Below are 10,714 nucleotides of genomic sequence, written 5' to 3'. Positions count from 1 at the left end.
TACATTCATGGCCATGGTTGTCAACTGTACCTCAGGAAGGGAATGTTTATCACAGAGGATAGATATTGTGGTGGCAGCTGCAGAGAAGTACTTGGGTGTATGAGATTTTACTGCAGAAGAGTTACAAGGTGTTTTGAACATCCTCTCTGGCTGCTGGACTCGTGTAGCATCAGATAGAGCCAAATTAGTGGAATAATGGTGAGGTTTTAATGGCGGTAGGGTAAATTGGTAGGGATTTTTTCCCCGCAAAGTGTAATAAAATCATACTGCAGAATAGTAGGTTGATACAATAGGTGGCGTCTTGCACCTACAACATCTGTTTCCGGACCGGCATAATACAGAAGAATATTATTGTTATTATTATTATTATTATTATCCCATCTTCAACCTAGATTTTAGTGCGGAAGTGGATGCGCGGGAAAGGAACAAACGTGAAAATGGCTACTCCGAAAACTGTTCCTAAAGATGCACAGGTAGGAGTATACCACCTAGTTACAATTTGTGAAATGTCATAGTCTCAATCATTCACAATAATGATGAGTGTTTAGTTAAATGTCTATTGTGGCTTTGTCTTAAGTTTTTAAGTAGATTTTTGCAGGATTTTCAGCACATTATCTCGCTAGCTAACGTTTGCTAGGTGGCTAACATTAGTTAAGTTAACTAACGTTAGCTAAATTACGGTAGCTTGCGAGCTAGGTAGCTAGACAGTTATTTATCTTTTAGGTAGATAACGTTAGAACTAGAACATAAGACTTTCTTTTTCAAAGTCCATTTATGTAGGGTGCTGTTCAGAAATATAACCCCATGTCATTCTATTTGGATGTATTTACATAATGCATCTACTTGCCTATTGTATTGGGAACAGTAACTTAACTAGCTATAGTAGCTAGTTAACGTTAGTTTGTACTGATAACTAACAGGCTAACGTCAGCAGCCAGCATAATTTTTATTGTTGTATCTAGCTCTTAGCTAGTTTATTTATCTTTATTTCAACAAGGAAGTCATATTGAAAATAAAGTTTATTTCACAATTGAGCCCTGCACAATACACAAACAAGCACATAAACAGGTAGGTATAGATAAATATACACAATTGAACACATTAAGAACAAAAAGTCAATTCAAACCAACACATACTTTATTATAAAAATCCTGTCAGCTGTCTGAATTGCCCATGGGACTTCAAAGCTAATGTCTGCATTGACGAGTTGATGACACAGTATACTGCTTTTCTAGCTTCTTATCCTCTAATTCTTCCTTTGCAAAGGTTATGATTCAAATCCTCAAAGACATGGGGATAACAGAGTATGAGCCCAGAGTGATTAATCAAATGCTGGAATTTACCTACAGTGAGTATACATTCAACACTCCCTTGTTTGTTATGCTCTGTGTGCAATATTACATATTAGCAGCTACAAGACAAACGTTAACGTACCAAAACAATAGTGCTGAGGGATTAGTGCTTTTTGTGGTCGTTTCAGTGGATTTCAGAGTCAATTTCTTTTACACACTAAATGTATTATGTGGGTTGAATGCTGTAATGACACAGAATAAAGCAATTAATAAAAGCAATGACTGATGGTTGTGATTGATTGCCCATTACTACTTATCAGTTATTAACCATCATTTATTCACATGAGTTTACTTTAAATAAACAACTGAAATATATTAAAAAAAAGTGTTTTAGGCCTATTTGATGACTTTATTATTTCATATCTCTATAGAGCTGCTGTCTGACAATCACTATTTTAGTAGTTTTTGAAAGTAAATAAGGCATATTTTTGACTGCTGAATACCAACTATTATTCTTATATAATGTTTTTTCAGGTAGAGAAGATGCCTCAGGAAGCAAGTGCTCTATCCATCTCGATCGCTCGTTTTTCTATCTCTTCTCTCCGTCTCAGACCAGACAAGTAGGCGTGCAATGGATTATGGTCATTGTAGTTCATTACCACGATTTCTGGGCTAAGCTATTTATAATATTGGCCTGTTGGAAATTACAACTCTGTACTACATCGCACAGATCGGACTTGACCTGATTCATCTCTAGAAAAACTGCACGTTGCGCTCACAAAAAAAAAAGAACGAAATGGAATTTAAATAATTGAACAGACGTCGGTCAATACATTTTTAAAACCCCAAAATAACTCAAATGTTGGTTGATCACTGAGCACTACAAGAAAATAAAGTAATTTGATTTTACAGGATATGTGACAACCATAATCGAGGATGCCAAAATCTATGCAACACATGCTAAGAAGAACAATGTGGATGCTGACGATATAAGACTGGCGATCCAGAGTCGCATGGACCAGTCCTTCACCTCCCCACCACCACGAGATGTAAGATTGAGTAGCAGTGTCAAGGCCGACATCATTATTTGCCTATTCAGGTGTTCATATATGATCAAGACTAACACCTGACTATGTTGACTTTGTGTAGTTCCTGCTGGAGGTAGCTAGGCAGAAGAACCAGACCCCGCTGCCTTTAATTAAGCCATACACTGGGCCCCGCCTGCCCCCAGACCGTTACTGTCTAACAGCTCCTAACTACAGGCTCAAATCCATACAGAAAAAGGTAACCTCATGATCTGCTCTGCACTTGCAATTCATCTTTATTGTATTCTGTTCTATTTTGTGAATCTTTCTGATTGTTCCTCTCCTGTGCAGATGTCCTCATCCGCGGGGAGAATTACAGTGCCTCGTCTCAGTGTAGCAGCTGTATCCAGCAGGTCCAGCACACCTACCTTTGGTGAGGGACCCTTTAGTGCATTAACTTTTCAGTTATCTCTTCATTGTATTACATATTTTTTCGAACACATTGTCCCAAGCACGTACATTTGACATTGGGATTTGGGTTGGCCTTTTGGTGTGCAGCCCTGTTGCTACCATATCTGATGTATTTTCTGTTTCATTACAAAAACATTGACTCCTTTCTTCTTGCATGTTTCCAGGCACTCCCTCAGTTCAGTCAGTCACTACCAAAGTGGGGACGCCAATGTCTCTGTCGGGGCAGCGCTTCACCGTTCAGATTCCATCCTCACAGACTGCAGCCTCCAAGTCCTGTAAGAGACTATCCTTCATTTCACACTGCTAACATGTTTCAGACGGCTGGTGAACAAGTCTACTGTAGTCCTATTAGGTTTATACTATGTACACTGAACAAAAATATCAACGCAACAATTTATGATTTTACTGAGTTAGTTAATATAAGGAAATCGGTTAATTGAAATACAATCATTAGGCCCAAATCTATGGTTTTCACAATACTGAGAATATAGATAACTTAAGTAGGGGTGTGGATCAGAAAACCAGTCAGTATCTGGTGTGAACACCATTTGCCTCATGCAGCGTGACACATCTCCTTTGCATCGAGTTGATTAGGCTGATTGTGGCCTGTGGAATTTTGGCCCACTTCTCTTCAATGGCTATGCAAAGTTTGTGTATATTGGTGAGAACTGGAACATGCTATCGATCCAGAGCATCCCAAACATGCGCAATTGATACATGTCTGGTGAGTGTACAGGCCATGGAAGAACTGGGACATTTTCAGCTTCCAGGAATTGTGTACAGGTCCTTGTACGGTCCCATGTCTCGTTATCATGCTGAAACATGAGGTGATGGCGTCGGATGAATGGCACGACAATGGGCCTCAGGATCTCATCACAGTATGTCTGTGCATTCAAATTGCCATTGATAAAATGCAACGGTGTTCGTTGTCCGTAGCTTATGCCTGGCCACACCATAACCCCACCGGCACCCTGTTCACAACGTTGACATCATCATACACTGTCTGCCATCTGCCCGGTACATGTGAAACCGGGATTCATCCATGAAGAGTACACTTTTCCAGCATACCAGTGGCCATTGAAGGTGAGCATTTGCCCACTGAAGTCAGTTATTATGTCAAAGTGCAGTCAAGTCAAGACCCTAGTGAGGACACAGAGCACGCAAGTAAGCTTCCCTGAGACGTTTTCTGACAGTTTGTGCCAACATTTTTCAGTTTCATCAGCTGTCCGGGTGGCTGGTCTCAGACGATCCCGCAGGTGAAGAAGCCGGATGTGGAGGTCCTGGGCTGGCTTTGTTACGTGTGGTCTGCGGTTGTGACATAGGTTGGACGTACTGCCAAATTCTCAAAAATTGTTGGAGGTGGCTTATAGTAGAGAAATGAACATTAAATTCTCCGGCAACAGCTCTGGTGGATATTCCTGCAGTCAGCATGCCAATTGCACGCTCCCTCAACTTGAGACATCGGTGGCATTGTTGTGACACCACTGCACATTTTAGTGGCCTTTTATTGTCCCCAGCACAAGGTGCACCTGTGTAATGATCATGCTGTTTAATCAGCTTCTTGATATGCCACACCTGTCGGGTGGATTATCTTGGCAAAGGAGAAATGCTCACTAACAGGGATTTCAACAAATTTGTGTACCTATTAAATTTGTGCATCTATTATCTGAGCTCATTAAACATGGGACTAACACTTTTTAAATGTTACATTTTTGTTCAACCTGAATTTAGAGATTGTGTCACTGGCCTACACACAATACACCATAATGTCCAAATGGAATTATGCGTTTAGAAATTTTTACAAATTGATTAAAAATTAAAAGCTGAAATGTCAGTAAGTATTCAACTCTTGTTATGGCAAGCCTGAAGGTTCAGGAGTGCAAATTTGCTTAAGAAGTCATATGTTGCATGGACTGATTTTTGAATGACTACCTCATCGCTTTACCCCACACACTCTAAGGTCCTTTAGTCGAACAGTGAATTTCAAACACCGATTCAACCACAAAGACCAGGGAGATTTTCCAATGCCTTGCAAAGAAGGGCACCTATTGGTCGATTGGTTAACAATTTTAAAAAGCAGACATTTAATATCCCTTTTGACCGAAGTTATTAATTACACTTTGGATGGTGTATCAATACACCCAGTCACTACAAAGATACAGTTGTCCTTCCTAACTCTGTTGCCGAAGAGGAAGGAAACCGATCGGGGATTTCACTGTGAGGCCAATGGTGACTTTAAAAACAGTTGCAGGGTTTAATGGCTGTGATAGGAGAACTGATGATGGATCGACATTGTAGTTACTCCACAATACTAACCTAAATGACAGAGTGAAAATAAGGAAGCCTGTAAAGAATAAAAATATTACACAACTTGCATCCTGTTTGCAATAAGGCACTAAAGTAAAACTGCAAAAAAATGTGGCAAGGATATGTATTGGCAAAGACTAGGGAGTTTTATTTATTTTTAGGATAAAAATAAAGGAGAACCTGGTTTGTCTGCTTTCCAACAGATACTGGGAGAGATTCAGTTTTCAGCAGGACAGTAACCTAAAACACAAGGCCAAATCTACACTGGAGTGGCTTACCAAGACGACATTGAATGTTCATGAGTGGCTCAGTTAGTTTTGATTGAAATTGGCTTGAAAATCTCTGGCAAGACTTAAATGGCTGACCAACAACCGACTTCACAGAGATTAATAAAAAATTATTTGCAAATATTGTACAATCCAGGTGTGCAAAGTTCAATCATTTATTTTTCACATGTGCCGAATACAACAAGTGTAGCCTTACCATGAAATGCTTACTTAGAAGTCCTATATTTACCAAATAAATTATAAAAAGTAACACAACAATAACGAGGCTATATACAGGGGTACTGGTACTGAGTCAGTGTGCGGGGGTACAGGTTAGTTGAGGTAATTTGTACATGTAGGTATGGGTGACGTGACTGCATAGATGGTAAACGGCGAGTAGCAGCAGTGTACAAAACGAATGGGGGGGTCAATGTAATAGTCCGGTGGCCATTTGAATTAATTGTTCAACAGTCTTATGGCTTGGGGGTAGAAGCTGTTGAGGAGCCTTTTGGTCTTAGATTTGGTGCTCTGTAACCGCTTGCTATGCGTTAGCAGAGAGAAGAGTCTATGACTGGATGGGCGTTCCTCTGACACTGCCTATTTACATAGGTCCTGGATTTTAGGAAGGTTAGCCCCAATGATGTACTGGGCTGTACACACTACCCTTTGTAGATCCTTACGGTCAGATGCTGAGCAGTTGCCATACCAGGTGGTGATGCAACCGGTCAGGATGCTCTCGATGGTGCAGTTGTAGAACCTTTTGAGGAGATGGGGATCCATGAAAAAACAATTCAGTCTCCTGAGGAGGAATAGGTTTTGTTGTGCCCTCTTCACGACTGTCTTGGTGTGTTGGGACTATGTTAGATCGTTGTTGATGTCGACAACAGGGAACTTAACTCTCAAACCTCTCCACTACATCCCTGTTGATGTTAATGGGAGCCTGTTTGGCCCACCTTTTCCTGTAGTCCATGATCAACTCCTTTGTCTTGCTCACATTGAGGGAGAGGTTGTTGTACGCTGACTTCCTCCCTAAAGACCGCCTTGTTGTTGGTGATCAGGCCTACCACTGTCGTCAGCTAACTTAATGATGGTGTTAGAGTTGTTTGACCACGCAGTCGTGGGTAAACCGGGAGTACAGGAGGGGACAAAGTACACACCCCTGAGGGGCCCCAGTGTTGAGGATCAGCGTGGCAGGCGTGTTGTTGCCTTCCCTTACCACCTGGGGGTGGCCCGTCAGGAAGTCCAGGATCCAGATGCAGAGGGAGGTGTTTAGTCCCAGGGTCCTTAGCTTAGTGATGAGCTTTGTGGGCACTTTCGTGTTGAATGCTTAGCTGTAGTCACTGAACAGCATTATCACATAGGTGTTCCTTTTGTCCAGGTGGGAAAAGGCAGTTTGGAGTGTGATTGAGATTGCATCATCTGTGGATGTGTTGGGGCGGTATGCGAATTGGAGTGGGTCTAGGGTATCCGGGATGATGCTGTTGTGAGCCATGACCAGCCTTTCAAAGCACTTCATGGTTACCGACATGAGTGCCAGGTGGCAGTAATCATTTAGGCAGGTTTCCTTCGCTTCCTTAGGCACAGGGACTATTGTGGTCGTCTTGAAACTTGTAGGTACTTGTAGGTATTACAGACTTGGTCAGGGAGAGGTTGAAAATGTCAGTGAAGACACTTGCCAGTTGGTCTGCACATGCTTTGAGTACACGTCCTGGTAATCCATCTGGCCCCGCGGCTTTGTGAATGTTGACCTTTTTAAAGGTTTTTCTCACATCTGCTTCTGAGAGCGTGATCACACAGTCATCCAGAACAGCTGGTGCTCTCGTGCATGCTTCATTCTTGCTTGCCTCAAGCATAAAAGGCATTTAGCTCGTCTGGTAGGCTCGTGTCAGGGTTTTCTTTTGTAGTCCGTAATAGTTTTCAAGCCCTGCCACATCCAACGAGCGTCAAAGCCGGTGTAGTAGGATTCAATCTTAATCCTGTAGTTCTAGAACGACTCAGCTGTAATCGCTACTAAATGTGATTCTAACATCTATTCACTCGGGTGTGAATACTTATGTAAATGAGATATTTATGTATTTCATTTTCATTACATTTGCTAAAATTTCTAAACATGTTTTTACTTTTTCATGATGGGGTATTGTGTGTAGATGGGTTACTAATCATCAATTTAATCCGTTTTTTATTTGGGCTGTAACTAGGGTTGCACATTTTGGGGAATATTCAGTCATGGAAACTTTCCATGGGAATTAATATTAATACCATTTAAATGTAGATGTTTTTTTCCATTGGATATATTTACCATATCATATGGAGACAAACATTGACCTTTTACATGATCATAAGTAGACATAATTGCAAATGATTAAATCCTTCCAATATAAAAAAAAAAACAAGTTACAAATTTAACTTTAATTAAATGAGGTGACTCTTCACATGGGATGATTTCACTGAACAACAAAAGAAAAATAATATTGAATGATCCCCAATGATCCATCGTATCTCCCAAAAACGTTTAACATACATCTGTAAAACGATAGCCTAGAAACTAAAGCTTTGGTTGTCTTCCCCTCAGGCTTCCATGTCTTCTCCATGGATGACCTCAATGTCCACCTCTTGAACATCAGACTCTGAGGCCTCATCTTCACTGTCACTTTCCAACCTTGTTGAGGATGGCTCGTTGTCAGGCTCAAAAAGCCTCAAATTTGCCCGGATGGCCACCAATTTTTCAACCCTGGTCATCTTGCTTGATTTGGTGTGTGTATTCCCATACAAGGACCAGTTGCGCTCTGAGGCAGCTGATGTTGGTGGGATTTGGAAAATGTAGGCAACAGGGAAAGAGCCTCAGATCCACAAAGTCTCTTCCACCAGGTGGCTGATGAGATGTTGCCACGACTGCCATATTGCATTTCCATCCCAAAGCCCTTGCGTGGAAGTGTACTTCGCAGACTGCCAAGAACCTTGCCCTCATCCAAGCCAAGGTGGAGAGACACAGTAGTGATGAAACCATAGGCCTTGTTGATCTCTGCACCAGACAGGATGCTCTTGCCAGCATACTTGGGGTCCAACATGTACATTGCGGCGTGTATGGGCTTCAGGCAGAAGTCTTCACGCTTTTTAATGTATTTCAGAACTGCAGTTTCCTCTGCTTGGAGCAACAGTGAAGTGGGCAGGGCAGTATGGATTTCTTCTCTTACATCTGCAAGCAGAGTCTGAACATCAGACAGGATGGCATTGCCTCCCTCAATCTGTGCAATGGCTACTGCTATAGATTTTGGGAGTTTCAGGCTGCTTACCACTCTCTCCCAAAATACATAATCCAGGAGGATCCTCTTGATGGGGCTGTCCATATCGGCAGACTGCGATATGGACACTTAGAGAGACTCCTTCCCCTCCAGGAGACTGTCAAACATGACAACACCAACCCCACGGGTGTTGCTGGGCAGCTACAGTGTGGTGCTTTTATTCTTCTTACTTTGCTTGGTGAGGTAGATTGCTGCTATAACTTGATGATCCTTTACATACCTAACCATTTCCTTGGCTCTCTTGTAGAGTGTATCCATTGTTTTCAGTGCCATGATGTTCTTGAGGAGAAGATTCAATGCATGAGCAGCACAGCCAATGGGTGTAATGTGAGTGTAGGACTCCTCCACTTTAGACCAAGCAGCCTTCATGTTTGCAGCATTGTCTGTCATCTGCAATGTAGAGATCAGTGTGTCTGTTGTCCCTTGTGTCTGTGCTCTTGTAGAATACTGGTTGGGGGGTGGAGATTATGTAGTTAATTATTCCTTGCCCACGACCATTCAACCACCCATCAGAGATGATTGCAATACAGTCTGCTTTCTCTATGATTTGTTGGACCTTCACTTGAACTCTGCATCCAGCAAATTAGTAGATAAAGCATGTCTGGTTAGAGGGGTGTATGTTGGGGGAAGAACATTCAGAAATCTCTTCCAATACACATTGCCTGTGAGCATCAGAGGTGAACCAGTTGCATACACAGCTTGAGCTGTGAATACTTTCTGAATGCACTGTACATCGTTATTTTTTATTTATTTTATTTTACCTTTATTTAACCAGGTAGGCAAGTTGAGAACAAGTTCTCATTTACAATTTATGACCTGGCCAAGATAAAGCAAAGCAGTTCGACAGATACAACGACACAGAGTTACACATGGAGTAAAACAAACATACAGTCAATAATACAGTATAAACAAGTCTATATACAATGTGAGCAAATGAGGTGAGAAGGGAGGTAAAGGCAAAAAAGGCCATGGTGGCAAAGTAAATACAATATAGCAAGTAAAACACTGGAATGGTAGTTTTGCAATGGAAGAATGTGCAAAGTAGAAATAAAAATAATGGGGTGCAAAGGAGCTAAATAAATTAAAATTAAATACAGTTGGAAAAGAGGTAGTTGTTTGAGCTAAATTATAGGTGGGCTATGTACAGGTGCAGTAATCTGTGAGCTGCTCTGACAGTTGGTGCTTAAAGCTAGTGAGGGAGATAAGTGTTTCCAGTTTCAGAGATTTAAAGTTAGAGTAATTCAGGTCTCTGAAGCTTCAATTCAGTAGTTTGTGGGGATTGTCTTAGCATTTATTCAGTGAATAAAATGTAATTTCAAAATGTTAATAATAAATCATTATTTTTGTCTTGTTTTCCCGACAGCCACACCATCCACCCCAACGGTTCAAAACGTCCTAATCAATCCCTCCCTGATCGGCTCTAAGAACATCCTCATCACCACCAACATGGTGTCACAGAACTTGGCCAGTGAATCGCTGAAAAGGAAGCACGAAGATGATGACTATGATGCATTATGACCTCATGGATAAGTAGATAAAGCAGGGAGGAATCGGCTAGATGAAAGCTGTGTGCTGTAAATATTGTAGAAGTTAGTTTTGAGGTTAGCCAGCCAGTTTACAATTCTCCCATCACATTGTGTAAAATGATTAACTGTCATGCCCGTTTGCCACAAAATTTTGTACATACAAATAAAGATATGTGACGAAGATAATAAATTTGTCATTTAGCAGACATAACCCCAATTGCTCCTATAAGTTGCTCTTTATGTGCCTTGCTGAAAAGGGTACATTGACAGATTTGTTTCACTTAGTCTGCTCAGGGATTTAAACCAGCAACCTTTCAGTTACTGACCCAACACTCTTAACTGCTAGGCTTTCTGCCACCTCCAATAGCAAGTCTAGTCCATTTTAACTGTTATAATGGGACTTAAAATGAAGAAAGCAAGAAGTGAGTGAATACAATAGGGGTTTTCCAGTTGTTTGGGCATAGTTCAGATGTATTCCATTTAGTGGCCAATAGAGGGAGACTTCAGTCTGGCTCCCTAATCTGA

The 10,714-nt window shown here is 41.3% G+C and overlaps 1 protein-coding gene across 1 annotated transcript; it reads left to right on the top strand.

Annotated features, from left to right (window-relative positions):
* The first annotated feature begins 246 nt into the window (after positions 1-246).
* On the top strand, positions 247-10,375 carry LOC112257786 (transcription initiation factor TFIID subunit 9). The gene is made up of 7 exons (XM_024431623.2): positions 247-473; positions 1,267-1,348; positions 2,205-2,341; positions 2,442-2,576; positions 2,669-2,750; positions 2,953-3,063; positions 10,027-10,375. The coding sequence occupies exons 1-7, from the start codon at positions 411-413 to the stop codon at positions 10,179-10,181; spliced, it is 765 nt and encodes a 254-aa protein (XP_024287391.1). The 5' UTR covers positions 247-410; the 3' UTR covers positions 10,182-10,375.
* The last annotated feature ends 339 nt before the right edge of the window (positions 10,376-10,714 follow it).

The sequence above is a fragment of the Oncorhynchus tshawytscha genome, linkage group LG09, assembly GCF_018296145.1.
Source record: "Oncorhynchus tshawytscha isolate Ot180627B linkage group LG09, Otsh_v2.0, whole genome shotgun sequence".
NCBI lineage: Eukaryota > Metazoa > Chordata > Actinopteri > Salmoniformes > Salmonidae > Oncorhynchus > Oncorhynchus tshawytscha.
Note: the sequence above shows the minus strand (reverse complement) of the source record. Positions and strands in the feature narration are given on the sequence as shown.

Coding starts and splice junctions, on each gene's coding strand:
- LOC112257786 (XM_024431623.2), top strand. CDS start 411: ATGCGCGGGAAAGGAACAAACGTGAAAATGGCTACTCCGAAAACTGTT. Junction 474..1,266: donor CTGTTCCTAAAGATGCACAG/GTAGGAGTATAC, acceptor TCCTTTGCAAAG/GTTATGATTCAAATCCTCAA. Junction 2,751..2,952: donor GTCCAGCACACCTACCTTTG/GTGAGGGACCCT, acceptor GCATGTTTCCAG/GCACTCCCTCAGTTCAGTCA.